General features: G+C 36.4%; 1 protein-coding gene across 1 annotated transcript; it reads right to left on the bottom strand.

Moving 5' to 3' along the window:
• Positions 1-59: 59 nt before the first annotated feature.
• LOC145772863 (serine/threonine-protein kinase VRK1-like) lies at positions 60-15,508 on the bottom strand. Its single transcript, XM_082584744.1, has 12 exons — positions 15,298-15,508; positions 14,006-14,061; positions 11,308-11,377; positions 10,693-10,889; positions 7,877-7,969; positions 7,058-7,190; positions 6,312-6,488; positions 5,174-5,379; positions 4,553-4,974; positions 4,265-4,405; positions 3,744-3,847; positions 60-3,517 (listed from the first exon to the last, which is right to left on the bottom strand). Exons 1-12 carry the CDS (start codon positions 15,452-15,454, stop codon positions 3,426-3,428), a joined length of 1,848 nt encoding a protein of 615 aa, XP_082440870.1. The 5' UTR covers positions 15,455-15,508; the 3' UTR covers positions 60-3,425.
• Between the last annotated feature and the right edge of the window lie 2 nt (positions 15,509-15,510).

Below are 15,510 nucleotides of genomic sequence, written 5' to 3'. Positions count from 1 at the left end.
TGAAGGTAGGCTATACCTGTTGCGTATCGTAATATCTGTAATATCAATGATCAATAATATCAATATCGTAATATCAATGACTGATACCTTGTGTATTACACGTAGCCTACGTTTTTTTTTTTTTATATAAGTTAATAACCATATATCAAGTAGACTAGTTTCGTTATAATTCTGAAACAAGTTTATTGTGTTTCCACGTCAACATCAAATAAAATTTAAAAGTACGACTAGTACAAAGCATAACATCAACCTGGCTGTAATCACATGCATAAAACAAAGTGAGTGAGCAGTTGACGTCTTGACGACCTCACCGAACCTATCCCAAATGTGGAACACTGCACTTACTTCAACGACGATAATTTAACGTTAGGCCAGGAATTTTTAGAACCACGTTTCACTGTATTTGATGAATATATCTTAAGAAACCCCTGAGATTTTCAAAGAGTCGGACATAACGTGATAATGGGGCGTGAACACTTGCAAGTGATTCAATCGCGAGAGCTTCACACGCTCGGATACTTCGTTTGATATTTAATACACTGTTGTAACTTTTTCTAATGAAATGAGGAAACCAACACTTCATTTCTAACCGTCAGCTGTGAAAGATTTTTCTTTCTGTCGTGGTTTGGAACGTAGGCTATTTTTGTGCCTCCAAAAAACAAACCGACAATTTTTATTTTCCACGAAATCTCACGAATGCCTGCATAATAGGTCAGAAAGTGCTAATGGAGCAGTGCACATTGCTGGTGTATGTAACTCTATAGGACGTCCGCAGAGAGCATTGCAAATAGAGCATTCTTCTTTGATACAATGCGGAGATATTGCGGACACGAGGAAGGGGGGGGGGGGGTCATTTTGCGATTTTCTGAGAACGTTTTTTATGGACAGCCCCTCAGCTATCGATGTCGAATTAGCAAACAGAAGTTTTATTGGAAAAAAACAAAGGCGACAAGTTGCGCAAAATAGAAGAATCAGAAAGTACACAAAAAAACTTTTTCGAGTTCAGCTGTTGGTTGCGATTATTTGGTACAGGGAAAAAAAGCAGCATCACATCTTGAAATTGATTTTTACGATTTTGCACCATAATTACGAAAATCAAATTTGACGTATTCGTTGAATTTTCGTAAAAGCATCACGAAGGCAAATGATGAAGACCTGCTTACGAGTGGCACATTCTTCTGACTGCATGTCAACAGTGGATTTGTTCCGATGGAATGACTCGTAGTCAGTGCTGTGTTAAACCCTTTGTGGGCCCCGGGGCCAGAATAATTTTGGGCCCTCTATCGTCTAGCAGACCTATAGTGTTATGTATACTTTCACTGCACCTATATGGAAATGTGGTTCACTTCAATAGACTTTCTCACCAGTTTAGAAAACAACACAAGTGTAAGTAAACGCAAACACAGGTCTATCATTTCTTAGCTACACCTTTGCTCGGATTGAAAGCTAAAAGTGTTAACAATTTCTAATAAAAAAAAATTCTGCCAATGGAGTACGGTCACAACGCAATAATACCACCATACCACGCGGAATTTTAACTGTTTGAACTTTGCCGTGCGGTAGAGCGTAGATAAAATCTGAGGATGAAAGCAAAACTGTAGAAATTATTAATGTTGATTCAGATTTGGTCATCTCGTAACATTATTGTTGTTCACCATTTTTATGGTTTATCTGGCAACACTACTTGTTCTGTCAACCAAGATAAAAACATTGTAATTTGTAAAAAAAAGCAGTGTAAAGCGTTTTGAGGATCAGGTGTTCGATTATTTTTATTCAACATAATTTCATTCCAAGGCAAAGCTTTCATTATTTTTATGCAGGCATTCAAATTAATTAAGGCTTTTAAGAATGGCAGCCTAGGTTAGCGGCAAGAATAAACAGGTCACTTGTGATAAGAATGATTTTTGTTTGGATCAAAGCAATTTCAGTAGGCTACTGTACAACATGTGATATGCCAGGCCTATAAGGTATTTGAAGATAAGAGCAATTTCATGTGCTAATATTCAGAAAAAAGTAAATACAGAAGAACGTTTCTGCTAAAAGTACCCAGCATTCAATAAAAGGCAACTCAGATGAGCTATCAAAGGTGGATAATAAGTGCTGCAAGTTACTCAATTGCCTAAATAGGCCCTAAATTTTTTCCAAAATTTGCTTTCATTTAATAGATTTCCTTGCATTTGATCTGCACTTGCGCCAGTGCACTCTTATTTTTTGTGGTGCAGGGACAGTGTGACATTTTGAGATGCTTTGCGTTGCAGTGTACTGGAAGACATTGCCGTGCGGCAGCGGACAGGTTTTTCCTGCTCGTGACATCAATAGTCAAGGATATTTATAATTATGGTTATTGTATATATAAAAATGAAATGATACGGTAATTAAACTATCAGAAATGCTATTTTGGCTACACCGAACAATTTTTTAAAACAAAACACTTTTATTACCGGTAACGAAAATAAATTGAATAGCCTATGTGAATTCACAAAGGGCCCAACTCCACTTTTTTTCATTTCACTTTTTGTGCATTCCAATTTCTTTCAATGAAAAGAAGTTTAATGTGTGAATTCAAAAGGGCCCTCCAGTTTTTTTTTCATTTCACTATTTGTGCTTTCCGATTTCTTTCAATATCTTCTGAATGATATGCTTCTTACCAGTATGTTTAAGAATATAATCATTATCGAAGTTTCATCACAAAAGTAAATGACCAAAATAATGAAAACAGTTGTGAAAAAATACTTTGTGGCAATTGGGCCCTTCTATAATTCATATATTCAATTGCATCCAACCTGTTATATGTTAAATACATTTCTGCAGATCATGTTACTAACGTTATCACATTTTAACTTTCTTTTAAAGTAATTTTAAGTTTTTAGAGATGTTTCAGTGTAGTGAGGGCCCAAGTTTGAGATGTTTTAGTTTAATAAGACCTAAATCATCTTTTTAATGGACAAGTACACGCAGTGAACTTTAGCAACTCAAAAAAAACTTTACTGAAACGCAAAAGTCTATTATTAGTGGGCCCCCTGAGATGGTGGGGCCGGGCCCTCCTGGCCCTCCCCTTAACACAGCACTGCTCGTAGTTCACAAGAGAAAAAAAAATCATAAAAAAACACCCAAACAAAAAGTCAAAGAAATGATAATGCCATTGTATGAGTTATTGGAAAATTTGTAATAAGGTAAATCGAACGTTTAAATCTAAGTTTATGAAGGCAGCATATGCAACAGAAAAAACTCAACTGCAATAATCGTATTGATTTTCTAATTGTAGAAACGGACAAAATTTTACTCATACATGACACCAGTAAAAATAACACGGTCTGTTGCTTTTTTCCTCCTTTCTTTCGCAAAGTGTTTAAAAATGTGGATGCATCTCTTTGTTTTCGCATCAAACAATGACGCAACGATAGGAGACAATTCGCAGGAACAAACTACTTTCTCGACTTGACCTTACTGAGGTTGGGGGTGGTCTGCGTTGATGCGTTGGTTTTTTGAACATTAACTTTTCTACGCCTCACGAAAACTGAAAAGCAATGAACAAAATATCATGTCTAGTAAGATAGCAAAAATATTGTTACAAAAAACCAGCAGAAAGAATTTGCACCATTTGTACATCGCGACAAGTAAATCCATCGTAGCAAATAAACATAAGGCACTGTAAACCTAAACAGAAGTCGTGTGAGAACCGAATTTTCGTAGTTAAGTCTCATGTAGTTTCTTAAAAGCAACACCAGTCACTGTGAACTTACCGGGATGTTTGCCACGGTATTCTCCTGTCAACTGGTCGTTCTTCGTTAATATCGGATCCGTGTGCAAAGGCGCCATTGAGTAACGGGAACTTTTAGCTGCTGGCCTACAATTGTGCAATAATTAACGAAATTACATTCGATCCCCTGGTGGGCGGCCATGTTTTGTAGCGGTATGAGTATGACCATGACGTAAACCCTTTCAAGAGCATGGTACAGGCTGCAGAGCGTTGGAAAGTTGAAGACAGTGACAAACTAGTGACGAAAATCCAAATTGAGGTCATTTTCACAATATCGGTTTGATCAAATGGCTTTATCATCTTTCGATTTAAACGAGAAATGGGGAAATTGAAGTAATGTTAAAATCATGGCATGGAAATTAAAAAGAACACATGAATCAAGCGATGTTGAGCAACAAGACATATTCCTTTCGTAGTTTGAGGAAAAAAACTATTTAGAGCCATGAAAAAAATTGAAACTTTTTGCAAAATGAAACAGAATTTAAAGTCAAATAACTTGATCACCTTGGTGCTTCCACTTTCTTTGGTGAAGATTTAGTTTTTGAGAGTGTATTCACATTTGTATTCAGTGAATCGTCACTTCCACTTTCATAACCAAGCTCTGTGTTTGATTTCTTCGCAGTGCCTTGCTTTTCGACTTTGGGACTAAGAGAAAATATAAAGTTGAAATTCATAATACGCGGCCGTAAAAGCAAGCAAGCAATTTTCGGATTTAAACATGGCTAATAATTGGCTAAGTATCTTATTAATTATTATACAGCCACTGGCGTTAAAAAATCACAAAAGCAGTACCTCCTTATCCGTAACTTTCTCCCTGAGTTTGGAAGAGGAGCAGATGACTTGGATCTTTGTGCCGAGTGATTGTCAAGATCGCTTTCCGATGTCGTTGAAGATTTCGATGATCGCAGATTCACTCCTTGTTTCCTAATACTGTTGATTCCCTTGACCACTTTCTTTTGTCGCTTATGAGAAGGAGAGTAATCGGCATCACTTGCCTCCGATACATCACTGAGGGATCCCTCACTATCGGTTTCAAGTTGTGGGGAGCTGCGAAGCTTTTTGTTCCGGGTTGAGCTGCTTTGGCCATTTAAGGCCTTGGGCAATTTTCTTCGAGAAACGTTTTTCACACCATCTCCATCCAGAGATGACAAATCCGTTGAGGAGCTTGGCTTGGGAGTGGAATGTTTGCTAGCTGGGGTCGCCGTGGTGCGCTTCTGCAGAAAGTAGATTGCCTCTTGTAATATTAAGACTAGTCAACGCGAAAGACAAAACACAACCTATCTTGAACACAAAATGGTCGACATTTCTGTGATAAACTTATAAGTTCTGAGAGAAATAACGGCTAAATTGTTTAAGCTGAAGTAAGATCTATTAAACAACGTGGAAATGAGATAAGAATATCGATTTATTTACCTTAACGATATTTTTTACTTTTTTGGCTTTCTTTGGAGAAGGTTTTTCAAAACAAACATCATTTTCTGCGCTGGAAAAATCCAGCGGCGAGTTTACATTTGACTTTAAGGATTGCAACAAACTTCTGAAAACTTTCCTTAAGTTATTGTAGTCGGGCGCTTCATTGTATTCCAGCTCAGATGCAGCTTGTAGAGTCTTTACAATCTCTGTACAATTAAAACTGAAAATTTCGAACACTTGCAGTGTACAAACTTCTTCAAGAAGTTCCCAAGCCTTCTTTTGAAGCAAACTGAATTCAACTCGAAAGCCAAGAAACGGTAGAAAATGCAGATACAGTCTGTGATCTAATTCTAGGTCATTTTGCAAGTTGCAAAGCAAGCTATATATAAATATAAATGCAGTGCCAGTGGTGGTTAGCACTCAACAAAAGCAGCTCGTCACCAAAGCTTACAGTGTGAAACAATCGCTTATATGCTAATCTCAAGTTGTTCGTGTGAAGCTTGAGCTGCTATCCAAGGCAAAAAGTTTCAGTGTAATAGACACAAATGCACATTCTCAACAAATGATGTGTCTGCTTGTCATACAATTTAGATTATAGTATCATTGATTGAAGTTTTCGATCATTGATACAAGTGTTCATTGTTCATGCTTTGAGGAAATAACAAAAATGAGAATAAAATTTGCAATGTGTCCAGACTTAGAAAGACCATCCAATCTTGAAATACTATAACATTTCATAATAGCAAGAGCGGAATGGCCCGTTTCGGTGAGTCCGATTCGGTGAGTCCGATCCCTTAACGGGGGATTTAAAAAAAAATTTTTTTAAATTATTGGGTACCGTAGCCTAATTATCATTGCCGTTTTAGGGTTAGGGGTTAAGGTTAGGGGTTAGAAGTTAGGAACTCACCGAATCAGACTCACCGAATCGGACTCACCGAATCGGACTCAAGGAATAGTAGCAGACCCTAGCAAGAGATAGACGAACTACACAGTCACACCAAGCAACACACAAAGATAAAAATACATATCCTGTAGCGACGAAAGTTACAACATTAACTATCCAACAGACAAAGTAATTTTGTAAAAAATCTAGCATTTTAGGCAACTGTAAATATCTTCTCTAAATCCAGCAACGCACCTGGGAGCAATTCGCCACTCGTCTTCTTAACAAACGCTCCAACATCACTCATGTTACTGATCTTCTGGTCACGGACGTAATTACAATCCGATAACTTGTCTTCCCAAGGAAGTCTTCCGGATATAAAATGAAGCAAAACGTATCCAAGAATTTCAATGTCACCACGCCGCGAAGGATCTACATTGCAGAGAAAGTCAGCCAGACCACTTACCTACATGTGAACAAGCATTCTTAGTAAATCATGGCGCTACGATCATTATCAACCAGAGCGAAACTACACAGGAAAAAGGCGTCAGAAAAATATGAGATAAAAGGGTTCGAAAAGAGCTGTCATACTTGTCATAAAACAGTTTATAATTATTTCATACCAAACTTAAAGCAAAACAGACGTGGTGTGGCGTAGCGGACAAAGCGCTCACTCTGCAATCTTGGCTCGACTCCCGGCGAAAGCTGGCAGTTGAATTACACCGCTCACCTCAACCATGAGTATAATAAAGTGAGCGTGGTTGTTGAAGGAAAGGCGGCCGAGAGGGAGCTGGCTACTGTACCCCCGTTAGTGCCAAAGGTTCAGTATAGTGAGAACTATACCTTCTCATCTACCAATGCTTGGAATCAAGTGCCTTTATAAAACTTAGTTCTTCCTTTACCTTTACAAAGACGTTAACACGACAAAACGTCCTCAAGTGTTTGACACAGATAGAAGTCGCTGAAATTTAAAAAAAATCATTTTCGATCAACCCACTCACTTGCTCCCTTGTGCGCATCTATGCTTGTGTATTCAATAGTTCCGTTGTGTGCTTTTCTGGGGTCAGGTTCGTATTTTCTGTGCTCTTTGTCAACCACATAGCGGTAAGCTAATCCAAAATCCACCAAACAAACCTGAAAAAAGACGATCTTTTCTTTGTAATTAGATGAGAACAACTTCGGTGTTTCAATAATGCTTCATATTAAAGCAATTGGTTTAGTACGTGTTGTCGTGTAATTCACCTTCTTGTGATACTAGCAGCATAACAGGATTATGATTTGTTTTAAAATACACTATATATTATATTGACGGAATGAGGTCGGAAACGTTCTCAGGCCATGAGAACATCTGGACAACGCTCGGAAGGACGATAGCTAGACACTTGTCTAAAAATGCTGTGTCTGAGCCGGAGGTAAAGTGCAACTGCACAATCGAATTAACATTGGCTAGAATCCATTGCCAAGACATCCGGTACCAGTTGAAAAACTCTTTTCCTCACAACTGAAGCCCACAGCGAAGAAACCGACCTTTTTCCCACGCTCTCTAGAGCTTCTCTCTCACGCTCTAGAACTTGTCTAAAAATGCGGCTGTGCCTAAGCCGGACTTAATGATATGACGAAAGGTGAGAGCAAACTATGACTTTCTTGCTTTTTAGTCCACTTTATCTAAACTTCCAAACACCAAACATTTGCCAAAAAGTTTTGTTGCACGTGTAGCTATCATTGTTGGAGTTTTACTGTCTTAACTACAATGTTTACAAAGTAAAATATGTTCAAGCTAAATTTTGCTTAACTAGGGAAAATACGAACGATGGCTTCACCTGTTTCGGATCTTTGTAGCCACAAAGTATGTTAGCTCCTTTGATGTCGCCATGTACGTACTCATGATCATGCATGTATTCCAGCGCATCTATCTAATACAGTATAAAAATTCAAAGAAACAGACCAAGAACGATTAACAAAAGTGACAAGAGTGAAGAGAATTTCTTACATTAAAGGATCGAACAACTTGAAAGTAAACGAGGGTCATGTAAACGTCAACAGGATGATCAGTTGATCACATATTGAATGTCATTGCATAGAATGTTGAACACCACGTAAAATGATTGCATGTTAAAATATTCGCTTGTAGCCGGTACCTTAAAGTAAGCAGGGTTCCCACACATTTTTTATAAACAAATTTCCTACTTTTTCAATACTAAGTTCTAAAAATTCCCTACTTTTTCAATACTAAATTAAAAAAATTTCCGACTTGATTTTGATCTAAATTGCGCATTAACAGTGCTTAATCAATGAAAATTTCTGTGCTGTAATATTTCCACACACGATCATGCACAGTATGAAAAATAATAATAATGTACAGTAGAAGATTCCTGTTTGAAAAAAAAACTCTTTTTCTTCAAAAGACCCGAACTGAAATCAGTTTGGATAAACTGTCACATTTATACTAAAATTGCAATTCAAAGCCTCATTCCATCGGACATGGCAACCTGCCATAAGCCAAACCAAAGCAATTAAAAATCACACTACTGACAAAATGAAGTAAGTGAAAAGAACACTGAACAGTAGAACACTGTCTTTGTGATTCTGAACACTGAATCACAAAGACAGTGTACAGTAAATAAGATTTATGAATGGTATTGTCTTTGTTGTTGTGTCATAATAGCCTAGTAGGTTTTACATGAAAAGCCACCGTGATTGAGGACTGAGGTGTTGTGGTCTTGGTCACAGATATTGCCTGCATTAACGATGTCTCTTACCGCTATTATCACCTAGCCAACCTGACATCATTGTTATATGCGGCCGCTAATCGACTTCAACGATCATGGAATGTTACGTAATAAGAACGATTATACTCGCAAAAATAAAAATAAATTGATTGCTTAAATCAGCTCTTTTGTCTCGTGAGCTTTGCGTATTGCTCAACAAGTGTATACGATGCAGTTTAGAATTGACAAAAATCATTAAATTTGAAACTAAAGTTTGAATCACGGCAAATAAACGTATTCAAAACTTTTACTTCAGCCGACGCTGTTTCACACTCAGTAATCTAGGTCGCAATAATTTTGCCGCAGAAAAAATGCGTTAATTTTGAAGGCTGCCGAGCTGGGAACAGCTTGTCCCGTGCATAAGTCAAACCTGGCTTTTTGAGGTGAAAACAACTTGCGAAAATCTCGAACTACACTCGAGTATATACGGTAATAAGTAAAATTTTGAATGTTAGGCTACAGAACAAAAATCTCCCGAGGCTAAATTTCCATGTCAAGTTAAATATTTCTGCTTCTGGAGTGCCCCACAATTAAATAAGTCATGCCATGGTTACGCTACGCCACTGTTTGTACAGTATAACTCCTGTTGCAAGTAGGCTAACCACAGTTCACCTAAACTGCTTAGTGGATGAACAACGGAAAATGACCGGTATTTAAAGCGCAGATGAACAAGAAAAAAACAGTTACCGAACTTCATTGAAAAGCTGCATGTTGCGCCACAACATTGTTCTTTGTAATACCGCTTTGAAGGAGGATTACGAGTATGAACGAAAGATAACTTTTAAAATTCATTTTGAATTGAAAAGACATGACTGACGTAATGTCTTCCATCCTTAGTTATCATATATTTTTTCATTACGTAACCGTAATGTCTTGTAGGAATAAATTGAAAGTCAGTATGATCACTCAAAATGAAAGCAATGGGATTTAGGTGATGTCACGTCATTACGCCGATTTGAGATATAATTTCATTCATGACGTCGTATGGAAGAAAAACTTTTACAAGTTTTATACTCTGCTGAGAGTAAAAAAGAAACACAAATGATAAATATTGGAGAAATTGAGTCTCCTTCACAACTTAAGAATCGAACAACGCAAAACTGCTGAAACAAAACGTTTTGTTTGAGTGAAAGAATCAATGCAAGTAACCAAAGCCAAAATGCGCGCGCAAGAAGTCATGGGAGTGTGAGATATCAAAAATTTAACAGGTTGTTATTTTTCTACATCAATGTGACGTTAGTTACTACTTTAAAAAAATTGTATCTTTGCTTCTGTAGAAAATCCGCAGCAAGCGCCTTTTTTACAAGTTTAGTATCGGCCAAATTTTGCCAATACCGATACTCAAACAATGGCCGATATCACCGATATCGAAGTTTTTATCTACAATTTAGTCATCAAGGTTTTCCATACTTTTTCAATACCACGAGGGAGGTTTCACAAAATTCCCGACCTTTTCCCGGTCTGGAAAACGGGTTTTCAAACTCCCTACTTTTTCCCTACTTTCCCGACTGCGTGGGAACCCTGAGTAAGAATAACTTTATATCAGAATGGACATATTTAAACCTTTAAAGAAAACAATGATAGCCTATATAATAAATTTTCTTTCTACTTCGCCCTCACCAGCTATTTTAAATCAAAGTTTAGGCAATAATAGTGTCGCATGTTTCTATTTGCAACAATGATCATGTTCCGATTAAGTAATAAAAAATCCAAGTATCGATATGATCTGCAGTTCTGCACATGAAACCTTCCACTACAGATGTCATGTTATAGTGCTAAAGTCCTAGCTAGAGCAACAGAGTGTAACAAAATATGATATATACATAAACAGGTAATCTTTCAAAATAGATTTTATTCAACATTCATACCATCATAAGAGCAATTCTTGCCACAGTTTCTCTTTTAAACTTCTTGTTAGCTTTTAACCACAAATTGTGCAAATCAGTACCAAATCTTGGCATGACGAGAAAGCGAAGTGGGTCACCATTGTGGTCATGCAAGCCGTGTGCTATGTATGGGGGGACACCAAGAAATGAAATTTTGTTCTTTTTCTTCCATTGTTGAACTTGAATAAAAAAAATCATGTAAGGTCAGCCACATATTGATGTGAGAAAAACTGCCGTGGAGACATTAGGAGACACATGCTCTGTCAAAAATCATAAAACTTAATCAAGCGAAACCACACGGAGATTAATCCAAATACAAAGTATTTATCACAATATAAAAAATGCAAACTTTTCGATATATGCAGCTAGCCCTTAAGCATGCCTACAAAAAACTAATCCACATTGTACTGAAAGAAATTCTATAGAATAGATGGGGTAATCAAATGCATTTAACATACAAAAGATAACTTTTAATTGAGCCTTGCAGTTCAAGTCATGATAAGTACAGGGTTCATGATAATCAGAGCTTGATGCATGCAACTGTAACCTACACCCTTAGTCCCTTATTTGGCAAATGAAAAACAAGTGACAACTTACTTTGTTCTTGTTTTGCCGCCCGTTGGTAAAATGCAATTTCGCTGAAAAGAGGGCCATTTCCTTGAGGTTCCTATATGGAATAAACAGGGTTGATCGGTTTAAACCGCCCGGTTAAAACCTGGTTTAAACCGGGCAGTTTTGACCACCTATTGCTGGTCAAAACCCCTTAAATAGTGTATGAATCAAGTTGCTTTTCAATTGAATTAAAAATATTACCCTCCATGTTTAGTAATGATGTTCAACTATATTTTGTTTTGATCAACAATAACCTAAATGCTGGATTTGGAACAAAAAATATTCTATTTCTCTGTTTATTTTTGATATTTCAATCAGTTGGTTACTTTAATTATTGAGCAAATTCAAATTCTAAAAATAAGTTTCTGATGAACCAAGAAATGCTTGGTAGAACGATGAACAATTTGCACAGCCAACTGAAGTACAAGAATTTATTCCAACAAATTTTTTTTTTATGAAAAACATTTGCCATCAAATTTTATCCAGTTAAAATAAAACAATGCAAATGCATATTCTAAGATGCCTTAAAAATTAAAGACAGGCTAGTTTATGATTCGTTCTTTGAAGCAAGGTACACGTCAAGCCAAGAAAAGATTATCGGAAAAGGAACAAGTTATGATGCCTCATGCCTATCTACTTTATGTAGAACACCTCAATTGAACAATTGGAATTAACAAGTCTTTGTCTTATTCTTAGTCTATTGTCAAGTCGTATTAACAAGTTTTATATTTCCTAAATAGTAGCCTATAGCCCAGGTAGCCGACCAAGGCGACCATTCACCACATAAAAATATTTTTCTGGGTTTTGACCGGTTTAAACCTAGTTTTCACCGGTTAAAACCAGGTTTAAACCGCTTAGTGGTCAACCCTGGGAATATACCAGTGCTAACGAAAATCAGGTAATTTATTATCAGTAAAACTATAAACTACAAGTACAGTAGTACTATCTACCAATTATAAAGTAAATCTAATGAATTTTGAAACTTAGGGTTGAATGTAGAAACTAAACTTAAGCTGTCCTTAGCCATAAGAACTACTTAAGTACTAATCATGTCTTAAAACTGTATGCAGAAACTAAACTTTTGACTAAGCAATACTTAAGTTCTTATCAAAATGTTCAAAAGTTAAGACTGCTACTGACCAGTCTTAAGTTGTGATTATTTCTGGCAATGCCTAAAGTTATGGTACACGTTAGGCTGATACGAGGTGATGGGGGGATTGCTTTTATACTGGTAGAGTTGCTCCGTTCGCTTTTGGTTGATTTTCTTTGGAATTTTTATGGTTTTGAGAAAACGAGGGAATCCTTTCCTTTTATGTCAAATTGACACTGATTAGCTGGTGTGAAATAATCACTCATGGTGCTACTGAGTACTGTTTGGTGAGTGCTTGTAAAGTTTTCAACAAAAACGTTATATACTTGCACAGTTTACAAGGTTTTACAAAGGTACCGTAGCAAGATAATTGGAAAATGGTTCTGTGAATGGTAATCAGGTGATTGTTTATTTCTGTGTGACTTCTGTTAGCTTTTGGATACATAAAACGCATTAATTGAATAGGTAATCAGTTTATAACATCATTTGTAATTTTTTCTCTAATGTACAATACTTGTATCTGTGTATGTAGGTCTTGGAACTATAGCTATATACTGTACAGTATTATGCAGTTAAACGTGGACAACCACTTCCAGAAGATGTTGTTGAACAAGATGACCACAATCAAGGACCAGAAGTAGATGATGCTGCTCCTTTATCTTCCTCAGCAACAAGCTTACAAGGACGTGCGGTTCGCTTGCAGTTAATAAACCAATACTTTCAGTTAATAGACCCTTTGGCAAGAGTTTATGCGACTATGCAATATGCATGCTTGAAAAAACTCAGATTCATGGTAATAAAAAACTGGTATCAGGGAATTGAAGTGGTTTATTATCATCGTTACCTTTAGAGGTTACAATGATGGTTCAGCAAAGTTGACCACATTTAATAATGAGGCATGTAAATTCACTGCAGGGGGTAACTACAATTTGCAAAAATGCACAAGTATTGTAGACTTCAGTTATGTAAATACAAGAGGAAAATACTTCACCGCAGTAAATTTTAGCGCGCTAATCATTTCACATTGGGGCCTCGAAAACGCGTAAATCAAAATGGGGGGCCCTAAGCAACTGCCCAATTTGCCCATTCTTATATCCACCACTGCAAACGGCTGTCGCTCCCAGTGACCAGTATGTAATTTGCAGTACTATGTCAAAACTGGATCGCTTTGTACATTATTTTTAATTCTTGTTATTAGAAAGGGTTATTACAGCAATACAAATGACCAGAATTAGAAGTTTCGTATGCGCAGGTGCTGCTTTGCAAGTCTAGTGTCGGTGATGTATCAGCGACGACGTAAGAAATTCTTACGCAATGCGTCACGTACGTAGACTTAAGTCATTGACTGAAAACTTAAACAGAACTTAACTAAGAAGAGATTAAGAATACTTTCTGCAACAGGAAATCGACCAGGACTTAAACAATGCTTAGCTAAGTTCTTCTTAGCGTTAAGCAGTTCTTTAGTTAAGTTTAGTTTCTACATTCAACCCTTAAACTTACATAGTATCAAATTTTGCATAGATCTATCAAATAGTTCTGCTAGTTTGATATGTACATACTTAATGAAAAAAGTATATATAATACAGTACTTACTATTTTAATGACATATTGAGCACTTGCTTTGTCTACACTTTTTTGACTTTCATCAGCTACAAACAATGTTAAACGTCAACATGGTGCTATCTTTTTACTGTTTGTCAGCATGGCTAACATATCTTTACAAAAACATGATAATTAAAAAAATATATATACACTGTATAATCAAATGTAGTTATTACTATCTGAAGCCTTTACAAATTGTTTCACCTAACGGATCATCAGAAGGTCTTATTCAAATAGAATCTGATGATCCGTTAGGTGAAACAATTTGTAAAGGCTTCAGATAGTAATAACTACATTTGATTTAATTCGCTCTGCTTTGCCTTTTTGCTTGGCATTGAGCACTTTTTGTAGTATTAATAGTTTTCATTGTTTTATACACTGTATATATATAAAATCATTTAGGTATTGTCATATCCAGCCAAATGTAGTCATTTTTCCAAATTTTTCTTCACAAATTTAACCACGTGACACAATTATCAACATTCTTTATAAATGGATGACAATAATAGCCTGGGATGAATGGAATATATATGTGATTACTGGTTAATTGCAGGCGCGGATTTATGGGGGGGGGCCCAGGGGGCCCGCCCCCCCCCCGAAATTTTGTGAAAAATTGTAGAAATTGTATGTTTTCGCATCATATGGTTTGATATGCTTCTAAACAGCTGATATTAGTCCCTCGGCATCACAATTGATGAAAGAAAATGGTCGTTTCAATGTCTATTTTATAGCGTATCGTATATGTCGTAGTATCATTGTTCATATCTGTTTAGCTTTTTCTTTATTTTTAATTGATTTTCAAATTTTCTGGCCCCCCCCCCGAAAAAAACTCTTAGATTCACGCCTGGTTAATTGGTTATACACAATACACATAGCGGCTGGGTTTTTTTTTTCTCGCTGAGACTTTTCGGTCATTTGTCCGAAATGACTTGAAAAAATTCGGTTATTTTTTATTTATTTCAGTCATTTTTTCTGATGAAATTAGTTCCTTTCAAGTAGCTGATACAACATATATAATTATATATATATATATATTTTTTTTCACACATTTTAACCGAATTGACTATCTATTTTTTCGGACATTTTGACCAAATTAACTATCTTTTTTTCGAACATTTTGCTAAAAAATCGGTCAATGACCAATAATTAACCAAAAAAAAAAACTAGCATAGCGGCAGCTGGATTCATGTGTAGTGTGTACAAATAAAAATTATTTCACAACATTATATGACGTCATGCCTGAGTAAGCAGTTCCTCAAATATCATTAAACAGCAAGTCATACCCATGTAAATGAGACCAAAACCTCCAGAACCAATCGATTCTCCAATCTTCCATGATTTCTTAGCCAAGTCTTTGACCACTTCACCATTGGGGAGAGGTGCACATAACTTATGGCTTTTAGCAGCTTTTGCACGACCTTTGCCTTTGGCAGCAGGCATTGTAGAAACTTTAGAAAAACTAATCAGTATTTTTCATATACCATATCTTCTATACC

The sequence above is a fragment of the Aplidium turbinatum genome, chromosome 6 (genome assembly GCF_918807975.1).
Source record: "Aplidium turbinatum chromosome 6, kaAplTurb1.1, whole genome shotgun sequence".
Taxonomy (NCBI): domain Eukaryota; kingdom Metazoa; phylum Chordata; class Ascidiacea; order Aplousobranchia; family Polyclinidae; genus Aplidium; species Aplidium turbinatum.
The sequence above is the reverse complement of the archived record's forward strand: the minus strand, read 5'-3'. Positions and strand labels throughout refer to the sequence as shown.